At 31.9% G+C, this 20,887-nt stretch overlaps 1 protein-coding gene and 1 long non-coding RNA gene across 4 annotated transcripts; one reads left to right on the forward strand and one right to left on the reverse strand.

Annotated features, from left to right (window-relative positions):
* Positions 1 to 28: 28 nt before the first annotated feature.
* Positions 29 to 14,704, reverse strand: LOC119081523. The gene is made up of 3 exons (XR_005088496.1): positions 14,462 to 14,704; positions 877 to 1,017; positions 29 to 817 (listed from the first exon to the last, which is right to left on the reverse strand). It is a non-coding gene; the product is annotated as an uncharacterized LOC119081523 (long non-coding RNA).
* Positions 8,840 to 17,780, forward strand: LOC119081463 (larval cuticle protein LCP-30-like). 3 transcript variants are annotated; one of them, XM_037190452.1, is made up of 7 exons: positions 8,840 to 9,204; positions 11,171 to 11,273; positions 11,926 to 12,082; positions 15,176 to 15,194; positions 15,585 to 15,700; positions 16,698 to 16,863; positions 16,934 to 17,780. In XM_037190452.1, the coding sequence occupies exons 1-7, from the start codon at positions 9,172 to 9,174 to the stop codon at positions 16,976 to 16,978; spliced, it is 639 nt and encodes a 212-aa protein (XP_037046347.1). In that variant the 5' UTR covers positions 8,840 to 9,171; the 3' UTR covers positions 16,979 to 17,780. The 3 variants fall into 3 exon arrangements, with proteins under 3 accessions (XP_037046347.1, XP_037046344.1, XP_037046346.1); XM_037190449.1 differs by having other exon boundaries at positions 8,841 to 9,204; positions 15,176 to 15,700; XM_037190451.1 differs by having other exon boundaries at positions 8,841 to 9,204; positions 11,171 to 11,267; positions 15,176 to 15,700.
* The last annotated feature ends 3,107 nt before the right edge of the window (positions 17,781 to 20,887 follow it).

Below are 20,887 nucleotides of genomic sequence, written 5' to 3' on the forward strand. Positions count from 1 at the left end.
GCCGATAAAAGTTTAAATAATCCTTATCCCAATGTACAAAAGGAATTTGTTTTTTTTTTGTGAAATGAAATCGGTCGTTGTCTGGCTCAAATTTTGATTGCTGACTACAAAAAATGTTGCTCTTTATATTACTGATAAAGCGATTTATTGACAATAAATTACTATAATACCATTCATACGGGGAGTGTTTTGATATTATTTTAAATGAAAGCCCAAAAATTTCTCTTCACCACTGACCCACCAACCACTCTTTATATTTATCCGAAATGGTTTGGTATGGTGACAAAAAGTTTCGCATCAAAAACTTGACTCGGAAAATTAGGCATGAACGTCGCCCGCGATTTTTGTTTAGTAAACATTCTCTGTGTTGATTAGGTCGTGAGATTTAATTTTAAAATGTTTACTTTTCCACAGTATCAACCTTTCCGACGCATAATTTTATAGGCAGCTGAGTGTATATACACATTTGCGCTATAGGTCGCTTTATCGCTATAATAATTTAATTTAGTTCATTTTTTTTCACTCTCTTTCTTTTCGTGACAACAACAGAAAATCAAAAGTTTTTCCTTTAATATTTTGCTTCCAATTTAATGTAAACAACACATTGTTGGAAAACAAAAATAATTTATAATTGAAATTTCCCTGTCATTGCCCAAATTTAAAATTATTTGACTTATTATCTGATAAAACATTTCAACATATCGTTAACCATTGTGTTTTGAAACAAATCTGAAGTCTTAAGATTTTCGTTTTAAATTCAACATGATACCTATCGTGTTTGCTCAAGTATAGAAATAACACTCAAGTCAACATCATTCTGTAAATTGAGAACATTAATAAGTTAAAGTTGTTACAAACAATATGGTAATGACAAACCTTTTCTGACATTGAGAGTGGATGTGTGTGTTAGATGTGCCTTGTATAGTTAATACACTGAATGGTTGTGTAACCAGTTGAGTACAGTGGTGAATATATGAAGCTTTTCTTGTACATAATTTTGGCTCGCGGAAGTACCTTCTGTAATAAGGGGAGAAACATTGTATCATTATGTTACATCTAATCATTCAACGTCGAATTAAAATATCAGAAAATATATTTGATTTGAGAGCACGAAGACGGAAGTGCATGATGAAAGATGTTACTATAATTACAAGAAATCCTTGACAAGAACGTGGGAGTCAGTGGGGAGTTCGCGTATTCTTTTCAAAACAACGAGAGTTGGTAAATGGAAAATTAAATTAGGAGAAGATGAAAACTTTTAGTTACTACAAGATGTATGTATGTGTGATGAAGTGCACGTCTACAAACTTAAGTACTCCATCCCATACAGGAGTTGTTCTGTAACACAACATATTCACAACAAACAACGAGGGGTGATATTTTTCTTGAGCTTATTGTTCTCTACCGAAAATATTATTTTCAGAATTTCCAGAGTTTTTTCATCATTTGTTAAAGTATACAATCAAAGAGAACAGTTACGTGTTGTAACATTTTCTGACTGTAACAGTCAGTGACTGTTGAAGCTGGAAGCATTGACCACAATCATGTTACGGAAGTTTCGTTTTTTTCTTCACAAAATATCGCTTCGCAAGAACACACGTATTCATTATTTATTTGCTGCATTGTTACATAAATTTAAACAAAGGATGGAAAAACGACTCCGTCTTGGTTGTACATCGTACAAATTATCGTCTTCTCATACGACAGCCTGTCATCACATCATCATATAAAAATAATATTTATTTCCTGTTCCTTTTCATCCTTTTGAAAGCAGTCATTAATTTTAAATTTGATTTCATGCAGCAATTTCAATTTCAGAGTTGAAAGAGTCAACCAACCGGGCACATTATCATTTTTATCTTTTTAAATTGTATAGCCGAAATACCATCGTACAGGCATCATTACCCGCAAGAAATATGCATAAAATGTAACATGGTCCTAAGGTAAATGAAAAAAATATTAAAAACAAAAAAATTAACAAAAACATAAAATATGTCATCGCGGTGTATAATCTCTGCCGCAAAATAAGATAAAATGAAAATATTGCGAAGAACACAATGAACTTTTTAAAGTTGCACGTGCGCCAGAGTAGAGCTGCTTCATTCATTCAAAAATTAATTAACTTTAGTCTGAAATCGTTTGGCAAAAAAAAAAAATTAATAATAAAGACCGTGGTCGCCGAAAACTCTTTAAATCGACCTGTTTTCAATTAGAAGATCGATACAATATTCTGAAACTGAAAGATACAGCGCGTCCTTGCAGACATAATATAGCAATGATTCACCATCGTACGTACCCCGTTTTGTGAAGCGCCCATAAATGCACTGACGTTATTCTTAACTGAATGCCAATTATAATCTGAAGTGAAATTGAATACTTTCCAATTTAAGAATAAATTCTTTGTGGCACAAAAATATTAAAAGCCATGTTCGAACATAACTATAAAATTGGACTTTAAAAAATAAATACGCAATATGTCAGGTCCCGTACTTGCGAGACAATATGCACTTTGGTGTAACTTAATTCATTATAATATTCTTTAGCCGAAGATTTAATGTATTCCCAATACAATATTGTATTGAAGCGAACAACATTCCACACCATCTACGTTAAATAAAAAAATATTTATTGTCCAGTATCAGCCTACGATGGCGTAATTCCAAAAAAATACGTTAAATTCACGAAAATAACAGGGTTCAATGCATTCGATTGGTATTCATAATTGAAACATCTCGGAAATTGTTACAGCATGACGAAGCAATCTACTCGACTTTTTATTGGTCTATGACAAATGTGATTCTGGTTTAAAATCATTTAAATGACTAATATCGTTGCAATGTAGACTGTAGACTGACAATAACAGGAATTTCAAATTAGATAGAAATGCATCAGAAAAATAACATGAGTGTGGTAAACAACATCGTTGTTTTGTTGATCTCTTCGAATGTGAAAGAGTTTGTCTTCTCCGAAAAAAACACGTTGTCATCGGGTTCATGATCGAACAATGTTATCAATTTCAATTTTTAAGTTTTAAGAAATTTATCGAGAATAAAACGAAATTTGTCATTGAAATGATGATTGAGAATATTTCCCATTTGCAAAATAATCAACTTCAATCTTATTGAAAATTTTTGAAAATAAATTCTGTGTTTAAGTTCAGCAATTTTTTATTCTTTTTAGTAACAACGCCACGCGCTCAATCTAACTTCTGTGGAAAGTTTTTATTGAAATCAATTTTTCTAATTTTCTCTTCAAAATTTACACTTAATCAAAGTGGAATGTAATTAAAAAGTCAAAACTAAAACGAAACGTGTATTATGAGAAGTTAGGCTGCCGTTTAACATTTTCTTGTTGAGAAATGAATTCAGAAGTTTGTTTTTATTAGCACAAAATGTAGCGTACTACATTAAAACAATTTCGTCCTCTGTAAACTGAAAATTAAATGTTCGACTCAAAGCAACTTAAATATTCTTGTCGTCGCGACGAACGTTGGGTTTCACGAAAAGGATTTGCGAAAGCTCTATTATGTAGAATATGTACAAAAAGTAGCGTACTTATGTGAAATTTTGTTATTTTTGTGTAATTCTCCATAATGAGCCTTGATAAATCATGTTTTTGCACGCTGTCTGTTGGTTGGAATCTCCACTAGTTATTGTATTTGAGCAAGTTGGAAAAAATGAAGTAAAAGATTTTTTTAATCCATTTGTTGGAAATTCTTAGGTCAAGTGAAGTAATAGATTCAATAGTGAAACTGTGAAAGATTAATGTTTGTGATCATTCGTTGACATAGGGTTCTGGTAGCGGTGCATTCTTAGTTTTACCTTCGTTCGAATTCGATATCTAGATATCTTGTAACCAGGCTTTCAGAAGTGGTTCGCATAACAATGAATAAATAAATTTTACGAAAGCCAAAAATACCAGTCATGCGACTACAATATGTTTATGGAGATAAGATTATCTATGACAATTAAATTTATCAGTGCCAATAAACTATAGAGGGAATTGAACGAAGCTACCTTTAACTTGCTACATACGGCAAACGTATGACCAGTATTATTATCAGGACTATTAATTCCATCGATCAAAGAATTTTTAATCAGGTGATTTAAAATCTTGTACTTCAATTTTTTTGAACACGCATTTTATTATATAAAGAACCATATTACACAGAGCTTGTCATTATTTCTGTCGTAGTTATCGATATCAGATGAATGTTACATAAAAAAACAATTCATTTTGCAAAAAAAAACTCTAAAATTCTTTCATTCAACTGCATGTTTATATGCCTACCAGGTTTTTTTTATATTTACGGCTTTTTTATTGTGAGGAGGAGTTTTTATTTTATTTTATTGCAATACCGATCGGTCTTATTTAGCCTGTATGTTATGCTATTCTCATGTATAAATATCCGAGGTACACCTCAAAAACCTTTTTATCAGTGGCGTGAAGGAAAAGTAAGGCTAGCTACTACCAATGCAGTAGCCCAGTAATATGTCTTTTTTTTCCTATTAAAGTCGTGGTACAATAGTGATGTGTAGCTGAACTCGAAAAACTCGAAAACGACATATGAACTTTTGTCTAGAATTTGATGGTTGAGGATAAATTTTAGAATCACGTAATGTCTTAATAGAATTTTGCGAAATGAAGCGCACCTCCCAACAATAATCGGATAAACAGTCAGTACGTTTAAATTCTGCGTAATACTCAGCAGCTGACAAAGAACTATTATAAGTAACAACTTCTTCAACCACTTATAAATGTAAGTTGAGTGTGATAAATGACACGAAGTTTAGAAATTTACACATTGTGGAATATAAACACATGAAATACTGCTGTGGTATTAGTATGTTTAATACAAATTAAGTATATAAGAGAATGGAATAGCTACTAATGAATAAAATATTGTTATTCCCTGGCTTAATAAGCCAAATGTTTCATTCCTTTATTTGCCTCTATCCCTGTCATACGATCTGGTGTGAAAAAAGCGTATACAAAATCTTTAAATATTTAATTAATTTTGGAAATTTTTGTCGACGAACCTCTTTTTAAAAAAATATTTTCCTATACAAAACAACAAAAATATCTAAATTATTGCTTATGCTTACGGTCAGTGGCCATTCTGGGTATGAATGACTAACACAGATTTTAAGTATCCAACTTTAAAGTATTGATAAAAAGAAAAAGATAATTTTACGACTGGAAGATCATTGAACTGAATTTAAAAGACAACCTTTTCACATACTAATCGAATAATCGACTAACAACATTTACGTTGAAACTGAAAGTAAGCAATTTAATTTGACATAAATCGCTTATTTATCTCAACAGATACAGAGTGAATGTTCTTTAGAAAAGTTTTGTCGTTTTTTTTGTGTCGAATTTGAAATAAATAACTTATTATTGGAAATTAAACGCCAACCCATAATCGAAAATTGAAAATTGCCTTAAGAATTACAGACATTCTTGTGATTTCAAAGTACGTATACAAGTGGATGATGGTGTTAATAAGAATTTAAAAATTTAAATAATTGACTCTCTTGTCCCAAAAATGTTGCAGTTCATTATTGCCTTAAGAAAACATTGTTGGATATTTATTTTTCTTAAATCTTTCAATCTAGACAATACCTTATTTTAAATCAATGAGAAAAATGATACAATTAAGACGAGAAAAGTAGAGTCTACGTTTGAGTTGAACGACCGTCTCACAAGAAATGTCATACCCACCAGTTGACTTTATTTATTTAAGCGCACTATGAACGTTTTTTCCGCGATTTCGATCGTGCACCTATTGAGGTAGGACCTAAATAATTCTTTTCGTTTGTACTCATTTACTATAGTCCGGATATTTTCAGTGGTTTTTTTTTATGTTACAGATTTGGTAAAACTATCAAAATGATTTCCGACACTCTTCGCTTTTTATTTTGTATTCAAATTTCAATCAAAGTATTTTTTAAATTAAAAGTTATCTAAAAGTTGACCGTTTGGTTGCTATTAACCAATTTACAAAAATTTCAAAAACTCGAAAGCTTGTTAATTCTATAGCTTCACGGGCGAATTCACAGTAATAATAGTTATTACGTCTGCCATTTCCTTTAATATAAGTATTTCGAATAGATCTCAGAAAAATCTATTACTTCATTTGTTGAAATTGTGACATATCTCAGATGGAGATCTTGGATATTGTAGAGATGATGATCTCAACCAGTGTGTATTTTGAATAGCATAATTTCTCTCATCTTCGACAACACGCTATTCATTTAAATGATTACAAGCACTAGCCAACCAACAAAAAACCATGAAGACTGGCTGAACCACCGGACTAACAAGAGAAACGCAATTTATTTATGTTTATTTCTTTTAATCAATTTTAGAACCGTAAAAATTTAACCTTTTTAACCAATTGATGTAAGTTTGGTTCTTTACTTTTACAATAATTTTCTTAATTATCTGATTAAATGTCTGACATATTGGAACCTCGTTGGAAGAAACATGTAAAACGAAATTTTACAAAAACACGAAAAAGTTAAATTTACATGGAAACGTAATTGAAATTAGCATATTGGCGCCATGTGACACTAGCCACACTAAATAAATAAAATATATTGCATTCCGTTTGCTGAAAACCATTAAATTGTATTAAATACTAATAAAAATAAATTCAGGAAAGTGGAATGACGCTGTTTTCGAGAATTTTATAAGTTGTTGTGTATAACGAAGAAGAGTTTTGTTTGTAAAAAATGGCAAACGTCCTTGATTCTTTCTTTTTTATGTGAATTATAAAGGTCATTTCAGATAACATTGTTTTTGGATAAAGGTAACTGCTGCGTTGGGAAAAGAAATTTTAGTGATTGTTTGAAAGACGTGGCTAATTGCTATTCGGGTCGACAATGACTAATGAACATGAAGAGTAGATCTTTGTTTCTGCTTTAATTTACAGATAGGACCTTATATTTATTTACTTCTCATCAATAGGATGAAGCGATGCATAGCTCCGTGATCCAAAAAGCATTCTCAAATTTATTATGAAAGCTAAAAGATCAGGTACAGGTGATTGCGACATTTAGATTTATAAATCACCGTTGTTCATAGGAGAAGCCACCAATAGTCTAACTTAAACTGCTCCTAATTTATTTGGTTTGATTAACCGTCAAGCGTTAGCTATATACCGGCGACTTTATCCACTTCGCGTTAAGAGATCTGATCTGTGTGAAAGTTCAAATTAATATAAGCTCATGTTTTAATAGATGGTTTCAAAGACATAGGTGAGGCCGAATACTTTAATCTAATCAGTATAAGACTTAGCTTAGATATAATGGCTGTAATGAAAATGTTATATAAAATATTGCAACTGATGACAAAGGCCCAATTTATTTAGTTTACAGTTAACGCCTTAAAGCGATACTTCCTTTGAGAAGCCCGCTTGGTGTATTTCATTTATTTCAAAATTTTCCATATACTACCCTATCACATGATAACAGCGGATTATTATCTTATGAAAATATCGTTACATATAACACACCCAACATTTTGATTCGATAACAATCGTTGGTATATTTTACAAAGTAATTTGTACACTACAGCAGTGCCAGACTGGATACCAACAAAAGGCCATTCGCGAAAATAGGGATAAGGCCTGTAATATTCGATAAACAACTCTTTTTTTGGTATCTTACCAGTCCTCAAGAAGTTATTATCATGAGCTTTCGATATTTAACGGAGACAGTGATTGTATGATTAACCTGTTATTCTAGAAAATACTTCAGATTTTCCCGTGATATTTAAATTATTACTTTTTTTTAAAATAAACTTTACTGTTCGTCCAATTTTTCGAATTCCGTATTTATCCGTGGCGTTATTAATAGAATTTTGTGTGAATCATACCATAAAAATGAAATACCAAAATTCATTTTAAAAGTTAAATCCCACATTACTGTAAATGTCTTGAATGAGCATCTTATAAATCTGATGCATTACAAACAGCTAATATAACAAAGATAAACGTTTCTTTAAATGCCACCATATGTATGGGGGATTAAGACAATATCATAACTACTGCCGATTTCAATTGTAATGCAAGACATATTTAACGTTAAAGTGAAAAATACAAAGCATACCCAAGATCAATGACTCAATCAACCCAGAAAATTCAAAGAGCCTGTTCAATAAGCATCGAATTTTATTAGTTTCAGAGACATAAATATATTAATGTGCTCATTTTATCATTTTATAGCAAAAAAAAGTATTCATATTACACGGAAATCAAACATTTCGAATTCGGTTATAAAAATTCCTAAGAAATCATAAAGAAAGGTTAAAGTTCTTTTCTTTAACAGTACCCATAAATTTGTCAGCTACCGATATACCACCAACTAACATATTATGCATTTCAATTTTTACTTCCAATTATAATTAATGTATTCCGCAAAAGATTTTATATAATGTGGCCAAGACCCAGAGTGGACCATTGTCAATGACCGCCAATAAACATCTCCATACATCAAAAACATTTTTATTAGTTTCGTTGTTGTACAATGTACAATGAGTAATAATAAAACAATATGAATTTAGTGCAACATTCTTTCCTTGGAATAATAAGGAAAAGAGATAAGTTCACATCACAATGATGAGATGGTCAAAAATTGTACATAATATACCGTATCTGATGACTGCGTATAATATTTTTTTTAACCAAAATTCGGAGCGCAAAAATATAAATAAAAACAATAATAAAAAGTCCGCAAAAAAAAATATTGCGTTTTGGCCCGCTGAAATTCTCGCCAATTGATATGAGTGTGGTTATTATTTTATTTTCTATATAAACAAGCATACGCACTGTGATGAGCTTCAGTATACTGATAAATAACGTCCCACACCTACAACAGCAACTGCATTTATATTGAAGTGAAGAAAATACTTGTCTTATTTCTTTTCGAGATCCCGCCAGGGAAAGTCTACACACAATAACTGACCATACGACGGTGCATTATTTCGTGAAGGATTTTATTTTATTTTCGCATAAATTTTAGTTTCGGTGGATCCGAGTGTGTTGCATTCTAAAGGATCAATTCCTGCGAATGTTGTGAATTTGAATTTTTATTCGACGATTTGTGCCGATTTACGTAAATAGTGTTTTTGAACTTTGAGTAAAAAGGAATTTTTCAATTTTAAACCATGAATTCAAGACTTAATAGTGTAATTTTTGTGGTGAGTCGAATTTGCATATTGAAACGATTGAATTGAAGGAAAAAGTCAAATTTATTTGTTTGTTTATTCGTTCAGCTTAGTCGTAGTTTGTAAAGGACTTCAAATTTACATATCTCAAAATTTTATTTCACAAATTTCGTATTACCTTCCAGGAAGGTGACACGTGAACGCATCTAATTCACATTCTTCAATAAATTTCACATTAACTAACGAAATTTATGTCTCTTCAGTATAATCCCTAAATCAACAGCGCTTAGAAAACAACATTTTCTAGAAGAATGTTTTATTTATGGCTAATATAACAGTTAATGACTTAATTACACATATTAGTATACTAGCAAATATGTTGTTCATATCACCGATAAATTGTTTAAATTTATAGTTCAGCGAGCTTTTTCAATGTAAGCTGTAATGAATTATTTAAATAGAAAATTGAAATTGTCCTTCATTGCGATTAGTAATATAATTGTTTTAAGTTTATTAGAGCCTTCAGACGCTAGATTATTATAGTGGTGAGGTAAATCTGACGAGACATAATAATTTCTCGGACATTTTTATTTTGCCGGTAGAAACAGATAACTATTTTAAACTTTACAATTTCCCCAATATCCCTAGCTTTGATTTCAAAGTGGTCCTTAGAAACAGAATGTGTTGGACGATTAATCGTGATTCTTAATCCGACTCCCTAACTTGCTTTAAGTTTGTTATTTTGCATTTATTAGAATGAGAATTTCTTATTCACATCAGAGGTAACTGATATGTGATACCGTGGCTCTCTCATGTCATCATTTCTTTTTCATTGAGTTACCCAATCGAATTTAAAAGTTTTCCGTGTCTGGCCCATTTGCAATGAATTCATTTCAATAATTACTGGTCTATAGTATGGCACATTCGCTCTAAAATTGGAGTGCAATATTTTTAGCGCAATTATATTCGAGCGCAATCACTATAGGAGTCAGAGCTTTTTATCAGCAAAAGTTTATAAAAAATAAAAAAAATTCAGTAAATTTTCGGCAATTTTCAATAAATTTCAACAAAACGGAAAATGAATTTCTCAATAATGGGCCCTCCGATTAATATTTTTCAAAGCTGTTCCCTAAAGATAAAGCAAATTATAGATTCTCCTAGGCAACACTTATTCGTTCAATTTTTAATTAAATATTGTAAGGAACATCTGAACTTTAAATAGTCTCAGACCTTAATGTTGATCTTTCGGCTTCTATCGCTTATTACTTAAACCTACACGAAAAAAGTATGCAAAAATTAGACAAAATTCATAATGAAAAATAGCCAAGAAACGGGGAAATTTACATGAAAATTCAAAGAAACGAGACCCAAATTAATTAAAATGATTGAAATATAACGTTTAATGTTCAATGCGAATCTTACAAATCCATTTAATATCCATACCACCCAAAGATATATATTCAGAGTTTATCCAAGTTAGTCTCAATAATAATACACGAAACATTCAAAAAACAATTTGAAGTGCTTCTTCTCTTCGTTAAATTATTCATAACTCCTATCCAACCAGAATAAAATTGCTTCAAATAACTCGGGGTAAAAAAAGAAAACTCTTTCCCCATTTTCGCAGTAGAGCAAATTCGAATAAACCATTTCAATGTTATGCGCCATGGCCGTAACCAGCATAAACTCAACAGTAATATTATTTTAATAAAATGAAAATCCCTTAACAGACTTGGATGTTTTATATCGAAAAAGTAAATGTTGGATAATAAAACTTTGAATATTTCAATGTCTTCGCATTATTTTTTACCTGTTAACAAAAACACGACTTTCGCGGGCAACTCTCATGTACCTTTTCATACTTATGGGAAAAATATTTTTGTTTACTTCTAAAGTAATTAAATGATTAATTAATTCATTCATTTCATTTAATTTCTTTTTCATAAAGTGTTTGGTACTGTTGAAATGCTAACCTATTTTTTTATTCATGTTGTTCTAGATAATTCATATGGCTGCTGTAGCAGTTCTGGCTGATGTACCAAAATTTTATCAAAATCTAATTGACAGTGGAAAATATATTCGGAGACGAAATGAAGGTACGGGTAAGAATATGTCGTTTTTTAGTACTAATTATTTAAACAGTATATTATGTCTCTAGGACTAATAAGGAAGATCTCGTAATCAGGTGGGTGAAAGAATGTGAAGGCTTGAGCCAGAAATACTTTTACTCACCGTTTTACTTGATATTCATTTTTAGTCCGTATGATAATTTCTGCAGCGATGCCTTCAAACATCGACATGTGTTGAATGAATTAGGTCACTCAAATATCGTTCGAGGAAACGTCGTTTTCCGTGAGAAGAGCATATATTTAACGTTATTCCAATAACTGAAATTATTTGGTCCCTTGAATAACGTTATTCGAATAACCAGTGATGAGAAACGTTTTTCAGGATTATTGCTTTTCCGCTCTTAAATCCTACTACTAACTCTTCAGAATCCTTGGTCTTCACTGATGAATTAAATGAAAGATTTAACATAATCCTTGAAGTCAGAATTATTCCAGATGCTTTAAATTCAAAACCTTTCATTCGAGAGTCGCTTAGCAATATTTTATAATCAAATAAAATTCTCCCACCCACATGTCTGTCTTCTTGGTTTCGCGTAACCCAAACCACCATACTTTGCATTAAAAATACGGATGACCGAACTCGTTCCGTAACAATTACTAATTGAAATTTTATCTACATTTTCAGGCCGATACATACCAATGGATGACCGTAAATATATTCACGTTCCTGATATGAGAGAAAAGGGAAGGTACATACATATACCATTTCCATATGATGGAGGATATGGGCCATACTTCGGACAAAACATTCCATACGACTATGATCCAGCTGGTGAATACAGGTAATTATCACATTATATGCATTAGTAGACGCATATGGAATGTATATATATTTAAGCATTTCCATCGACGTAACACCAGCTCACCTAGTTAAAATGGTTAAATACTTTGTAAGTTTGAGCAAAACGTTTGTGACATGTTTGAAAAAGGTCAATCCGGGGTGAAATGGTGAAATTAGTGATATTAACAAATTTTCAGTTTGGTAATTGTGATTTTGTTTTGATTCGATTTCTGATTTCGTCATGCGTTGTTACATCCATTTAATTTGATTGAATGAGAGGCGTTCATTTTGTGAGCAATTGAAAAATCATTTGTCATATAGTTAATGTTACCTGGGTCATTTAATAACCACAGAAAATAATTTAACAATGACAATTATAGCATGACTATATAAAGTTCAAATAAACAAAAATTTTATTGGCTTTGAAATCGAAAGTGTTCAATGCTAATGACCGTTCATAACCATCACAGTATCAATACCAAATGGCCAATTCTATTCATCATAAATGGAAATATTAATGTTCTATCAGAGAACATATCTGAAATCAATTTATTTATACAAAAGAAAATATTACCATTCCTTGTGTGATGTATTTAATTTGTGGTGTGTTCATTTTGGAGATTTTCGACGCCGATTAACCGGTGTTATACAGATTGTCGTTATTTATCATTTCTGTAAACAATTATGTAAATTAATATGTTTCTGTCTTGATATGTGTTTCCCCAGCCGACAAACAAAATTATTTAGGCGTTGTAAAGTGTTTACATGACTTCGTTTGACAATGAAACAAGAAAAATTCTCCATTACGTAGGTAAAATTAAAATATCGAACTTTATTGATAGATCACTAGCTTTCAATATTTTTAAGAAAGTTGAGATTTCTAGAGTAATGGAAAACGTATCCCGACCTGTAGCCTGTGTATATATTATAAGGCTCAGAGTTCTAAAAAAAGGGTCGAATAGCGAGGTCTCACATTGCATTCGAAGAACAGTCATCCCAACCTGATAGCAAAAATTTATTCAAATTATTATTTACTTTTGAGTTATTCCTCATTGCATTGCATTTCCAGAATAAGACTGCAAACATTCTCTCCTTTAATTTTCTGCTTTTGCGAAAACTTAAACGAAAATTGCAATCATTCTTAAATCAGTCTTTGCAATATTCCAATTCCTAGAAACGAATTAATATTGATTTTCATTTTCATTTATTTATGCAAACAACAGCCTGAACATGTCTCTTCTCGACATAAACAAGAAATTTAATATTGTATCGTCTTTGCAATTTAAAAGCCAAAAGGTAGGCAAGATATTTGCATACGGGAATGTCTAATGATATTTCAATTTCGCTTGAGCTACGTTGTATTTTAGACATATATTCGATTACACAACCGTTAAATTATTATAGACTGATGCTTCAGCGCTGTTGCTGTTTACGAATATGGCATTGCTGTTGCAGCGGCAGGCTCTGTTATATGCTCACATATAAGCCAATAAATTATACCAACGACGTTGAACATATCAAATTGAATAAAAAAGGCGAATTGTTATTTGTTATCGACAGAAACGGCAAAAACATGCGATAGTCTCCGGTTAACGTGAAATGTAGTGGTGTGTTTAAACAAATCAAATAAAATGTTTGAAGTCGTATGCAAAACTTAAAACAAAAGAAGTAATAGATTTTATCGCAATCACACACTGTGTGTGTATTGATACCTATATAGACGTCGTACATGAGAATAAATAAATTTTACCCTAGAGTGCTAAAGGTGTTGCAAGTAAATCACTGTAAATAGACATGTTTGCCTAATACTCGCGCAAGCTCTCGTATGCGTACACATCTCTTATATACATTCTTATAGCAGTAATGTACTACAATCTTCGTAAGGATTTACATTTGTCATTTGTAAGGGTTTATAATGTTAGAACCTTCAACAAATTTTATTGCAATGTTTTGTCGCACTTGTTGTTTCAAGTAAATATTTCTTTGTCCACAATTAAGAAGTTACACTCAAGACTAGCTACCCTTCGGGCGAATACAGCCCTATTTTTTTAATCGGCCATATGTCTATATAAAAATGCTGCCCGGCCCTGGTTATACTCTTCTTACTAGCTAAATAGTTAATCTTATTTGTCAAGTACAGAGAACCTCTCTTTTATATGTAAATTAGCTCATAATACTTTTTACTCAAATATTCTTTTTCTCGTGATTTTGCTAAACTTTTCTGTCTACTTATTAATGTAAATTACCTGACTCTTAAACACACTCATCACAAATTTTTTACTTAGAAAGTTGTGCTTCAAAATTGTGTCAAAATGGCTTACTTCTTCACTTTCACAAGCAATTTAGCTGACATGTACTATACACACAGTACAGTACTTACAATTTTATTGAACACAACGACGGTTATAAAATCCAGAAGTCGACCTGAATGTAAGAATACAGACACACACATCATACGAATATATTTAATTCAGTCAACGTATAATTATAATAAATGATGCTTCGAGCGACATATCTGAAAAGCTCTCTACACACATTCGTTACTCTTGGTTATTTTGATACAAATGCGGAGTGTTTGGAACAGTTCAGTCAAGAACATAATTGAAGTTAGTTCCATGTTATTTTCTAGCAGCCATGCATATCATTCGGTATGTTTTTCATTGTTCGAAGTATATTGCAAACAATGGAAACCTCACATGCATGACATTTTACTGTTTTTCATGACTCTATTGTTTTTAAACGGAAAACACGAAACAAAAAGAAAATGTATAATAGAATCGGTACATATATCGATAATTAGGAATACAAATGAGGATGTAGTAGAATGGTTTTCTGGATGGTTTTCTTTAAGTGGGAATGGTGCAGGACTTATATTTTAGCGTTTTTAATTCAGAATAATTCTAAAAAGTTTCCAAAAATTCCGAAAAAAATGTCAGAATTTTTCGGAATATACTCAATACTTAATAAGCCATTGAATGATGTACTAATAGGTACATTGTTTTTACAAACAAAAATAATACAATTTCAGTTCAGTAATAATCAATTTCCTGTAACTTGTTATAACAAGAGTCTAAATTTTTTTTCTTTATTTTAGTTTCGACAAATACCAAACAGTAAGTAATCCGAATGACCCTTTCAACACCAATGAATACACGATCCCCAGACCAGAAATATACCTCCAATATGGATTTCCACAATTTTCACCTAACAACGTCGAAGACAATACTGACCGATCAGCATCAGCGTCTCAGCAAAATTCAGAATATAATACTAACACTGAATTGGCTTGTGACTGTCCACAACGCGACAGCGCATCAGCAGAATCCGTTCCACCAACCGAATCCAACATTCCACATACAGAATCAATCACCGATATCCCAATAAACCAAGACATTTCACAAACGGTTACTGACACCGAATCCACATATCCAAATACACCACTTCCAGAAATCCCAAACGATATCCATAAAAGAATACGCAAATCCATAATTGATTATTCACAGACAGAGAATTCGGTACCAAAACCCACACCAAGACCTCGAAAACTCTACGACGATGAAGGCAAATGGAAAATAATTCGTCAAGATGAAAATAAGAAAGAGACAAATTACGAATATTTGTAAGTTTTATATGTACAACATTCGACAGTTTTCTATTATTTTCTTTATTTTTCCATTTATCCCGCCCGTCACTTTATTGTCTTCGAGTGTTTTTGTGTGTGTGTGTCTTTGGAAGAGCATTTTCAAATAATTTATTTGGAAAGAAAATAGAACTTCCGAGAATGATTTTCACTTCGGAATTTGAATAAATAAATACACGGAAAGTGGAAGACTTTTTTTTATTTCGCTCTGTGCGAAGTAATAGTAAAGTTTTTATCGTACTGTTGTCAATGAAACGTGCAGTGTAAATCGTTCCTTGTGTGGCAAAGCTAAAGAAAAAAATTTTCTCTTTAAAGATTTTTTATCTTGAATTTTGCTCGTTATTGCTACTGCAAAGAATTTTAGTTTAAAACTTTTGTTTTGAGTAATTAAGAATTTTCGGACGAAGATGTTCGTAAAAGAAGAACAAACACCACACATAAAGGGAGTGCCATAATAATTTTATAGTGATGTAGAAATTCAGGTCAATGTTAATCGTAAGCACAATATCATACCCATAATATGTTGTATATCTCTACTATACTATCAATATAATGTCATTTTATGTATAAAAAAGAATTCAAAAGAATGTAAAATATATTTATTTAAATTAAATGTCTCTCTGTTACTCTGTCTTATCTGGAGCTGTTGCTTGACAAGGCCATGTGTGAAGCTTTAACTTTGAAAATATGCATGCATGTAAACAATGTTAAATTGGATCAACATCAACATCAAAGACGAAATAATGTTCTTCTAAATTAAATTAATAGTCAATCGACTACAGTGTGCTAGCATTGATATGATATAATAGGCAGAAATGAGCACGAATTCCAACGAAACAGACACAGAATCATCTCGAAGTAGTAAAGACGGGCTCGACATTATTTTTTTTTTTTTGATTATCTCTTGTTGAAATTATCTTACATAAATATGGTGATGAGGTTGAATAATTATTTGCAAATGAAAAAAAAAATTAAGGTATGAAACGGAAAACGGTATTCTTGCTGAAGAACAAGCTGTCGTTGGTCGGGATAAGGACGATAATAGTGGGACTAGTGGTCAAGGTTTTTATCAATATATCGGCGATGATGATCAAGTGTATCGCGTTGAATATACTGTTGGTGAACAGGGATTTGTACCGAAGGTACTTTAAATTGGATTTTTATTAGTTTGTTTTTAGGTGGAAATGATAATTTTCTTATTTATCGTTAAAGCTTGTGTTTCCCAGACTTAAACTGAACAAAGGAAAAAAATCGTAGGTCCGCTGGTTGCACTCAAATGATCGTGAAGAATTGAATAAATTATTTAAATTAAATTAAAAATAGAGACAAGTTGCTTGGTTGGTCAATAAAATATTTTAAATGAAAAATAATCGCATAATCTGACTTATAGAATTTAAAACTATGAACATTCCAACAAAATATGCAGACATGCAAATTTTAATCGGTCCGAAAATTGAAGAGCATCACAACGCCATGGAAAGCTCACACATCAAATAAATTATGAATATCTGACGGTCAAAATATCGTTTAACTTTTCATACATCTAATGCAGTAAGACAAATACAAAGCGCCCAGATTATGCACCAAAATTTTCCAAACACAAATATCACGACACACGATAAAAAAAAACTTAATTCTAATTCTATAAAATTAACTTTATTTTGAAAAGATTTTGAAATCGCATCATTAATATTGTTTTGCATAAAACGTGTGTGAACACCAGAATCTAAAAAAAAATATTCTCATCCATTGCCATTCCGAAAATTGGGGCCTCATTATGAATATGAAATTAATATGGATTATAAATAAAGCATAAAAAGTCAAATTTAATTTATTAACACTTAAATATCAGACATAATGTCTGCTAAGTCAGTTCAGTTATTGTTTTCGATTTATTTTAATTAATTTATTTTGGAAGGAAATTGAGATATCAAACGAATGAAAAAGCGACATGAATAATTTATGTGTACGATGTATTGAAAACAACGATTTAGTTTTTATAACTTTTCTATTGATTTTTTTTTTGGTTTTGTTAAAATGAAATTTAATTTAGACAAAGCGAACAATAACTGAAACCAATCAGCGCTGTCGTATAAGACTAAATCTATTGTGTTAAAGTAAAAGAAGCTGTAGGGAATGCATGCAAGCATCCATGCTTATTTTAGTTTAATTTTACGATTTTAGAGTTAAACCATTAAATAGATTAAAATAAATTTAGTTTCTAAAACTGAGTATAAATCATTCTCATTCACTAAAAGATACTGTAAGAAGTTTCTACCAGGAACACTGTTTATATGACAGTTCCAGCTAAAGGAGAACAATAGAGCGTGGAAATACAAAACTTAATTAAAGATCTACAGTAATTTAAACCCGGAAAACAAGTAAACAAACCATTAACATTTGACATTTTAAACACTGGAACCATCGAAAACATAAATGGTATTTTGCATGCTTTTGTTTTCCCTAGAGTCGAAAGTAGCTTATTTCACACCTAGGGAAAACAAGAGAATCTTAGCTTCAAAAGCATGTAATAGTTATTTGTGTATCTGTTTTGGACGATTGTTTTTAGGCAATTTCGCGAGTTGTAGCCCGAACGAAGTGAAGGCTACATGCGAAAGTGCCTAAAATCAATCGTCCAAAACAGATACTCAAAAAAAATTTCGTGTAAGGGGTCGAAAACCATAGAAAAATCTCAAAACTCCCTCATTTTCGGCCCCGACACGTGAAAAATCCATTACAAAACTGTGGATTAAAAATGAAAAATCACGTTTTCGTGAGATTGTTGACCTCGGCTTCGCCTCCGATCAACAAATTTCACATGTAAACTCGACTTTTCAACTTTTTATCCCTTGTCATGTCAATAACTATTGCATGACTAGGGATAAAAAGAGTTTCGTATGAATTTTGTTGCGTAGCCGAGGTCAATAAGCACACGAAAACGAGACTTTTCATTTTTATCCAGACCTGAGTTATGTAATAAATATTATGCACGTATGACAAAGCGGTCGAGGCTTGCCTAGACGGCTTGTCATACGTGCATATTATTTTTTATCGCATAAGCGAAAACGAGACAACAAGATATGCGAATGACACTTTGACAATTTACAGAAGTATAATGTTTGTTTATATATCCTAGGTGAATAATTTTTTCGGGGAATCACACCGCGTATGCGATAATATATATTATGCACCTGTTGCCAAGATTGATATTTTGACGTGTAGGACATTATTGCCCTAGCCGAAGGCGTGGGCCATAATGCCTACACGTCAAATTAACAGTCTGGCAATAGGTGCATATCATATTTTATCTGTCGAGAACAGATACATCGAGATAAACAAAAACTCCCTAGAGGGATAAGCTCGAGATTATCGTTCTAGACATGCTGAATGCGTTGAAAGTAGTGCTTGAAATATTAAATTACGGCTTTCGACGCATGTAGCATGTTCAAAAACTTAAAATCCGTTCAGTGGGTGGTTGTAGAATGTTAGTGACTGTACGCGTTTAAATTTGTGAAGTCTGACGTTATTCGTTGTTTTTCCTTTGTCAAATGTCAGACTATATAAATTTAAGCACGGAAAAGTTTTTAATACAAATTTAACACAAACAAATCAAAAGGTGAAAGGTGAACAGGTAATAAAAGTAAGCATCAGCGTCGGATATATTTCGAGATGTCCAACACAGAAACATTTTTCTTAGCAAATAAGTGTTCTACCAAATTATTTTTCTTGTAAAATACATTCTGTTAGAACGAATCTCGTTTATAAACACAAATGGAACAAATTTCCAGGTAAAGTAAAAGTTACTATAAAATTTGTTAACTGCAGATAGGACATGGAAGAGCGAGACCATACTCTGATAAGATTTAATATTTGATGAACACATAATGCATATTGGTGTGCACTGTGCAGTGTGAACTGAAATTCTGTGTTTTTTTTTAAATGGTATACATGCTGACGTTTCACTTCGTAAAGACTATAAATTCATAAACACCCATACCACCTACTTACAGTGAGTAAGACGCCATCGTCCATTTAGGATTATTTCAACACGATCGACAATAAAATCTATGTTTTAGTCACTGTGATGTTGTTAAATCTATTTCAGTGTCTCCGATCTCAGAGTTTTGGGATGTACCATAAAAGAGCTGGGTAATCTTCAAACTTCAAGCGCATCGCAATATAATCACTGAATCTATTACTTCGTCTGATAGAAAATCTTTAAAAACGCTTATTTCAGTCAATGCAGTCGATAAGAGATGATTAGTCAATTTTGAAAGGTTTCAAAAGCCTTAGCATTAGTACAGACAGAGAAAATGATGGAGTCACCTACAACGAGCAATAAACCAAAAATTCCTATTTTTACTTCTATATGTTCAATGAAGAACATAACCTGAAGTGAGTTGTGATCGCAACACTGATCATTTTAACACCATTAACGCATGGCAACAAAACCGCGATCAGCTATTCAATAAGAACGGATAAAATTTAATCAATTGAACTGAAATCAACCAACAAGAAAAGACAAAACTCAACCAACTGGAAAGCTCAATCTTAAAGGTTTAAACAAGTGTCCACATCGTGGTCCTAATCATTCCACTGTTCTATGGATTCGTGAGTTTAACACTCAAGCGAGACTCTGTTTCGTCAGAATACAGCAGCCGTAATTAGCGACTCATCAGTCAACAGCAAACTAAAGAAAGCAAACTGTGTTCCGTGCTGAAGAGACAGACATACTTAGCTGGTCGAATACATTGTTAGCTAAGTATTAAATGAGTTGCGGATAGAATCCGAAATGTCCTAATTGTGATACTTGGTTCGAACACGTGAATCAATTCAATAATCGGTAAACGACAGTACAATTTCTCAAAAGTCACAGGCTAAACAAACACCCGTCTCAAATAGCCCCCAATCCAATGTTAACACATCTTCGAATGTATATTATGTACATCAACGTGGATATTGCATGTGGTTGTGGATGGAATGAATAACGTCAATTCGATTGCAATAGTTAAAACTGTGACTTGTCTATTTTCTGCTACTGTATTCGTTAAATCGTCGTCCTTCCCTTGTCTTATCTTTTAATTTTACCTATTAATTACACTTATTTTCTTATAAGTTTATCTTCCTAAGTCAGATCAGACCTTTTTAATTATTTTTCCAATTAAG

The sequence above is a fragment of the Bradysia coprophila genome, unplaced genomic scaffold (assembly GCF_014529535.1).
Source record: "Bradysia coprophila strain Holo2 unplaced genomic scaffold, BU_Bcop_v1 contig_358, whole genome shotgun sequence".
Lineage (NCBI taxonomy): Eukaryota > Metazoa > Arthropoda > Insecta > Diptera > Sciaridae > Bradysia > Bradysia coprophila.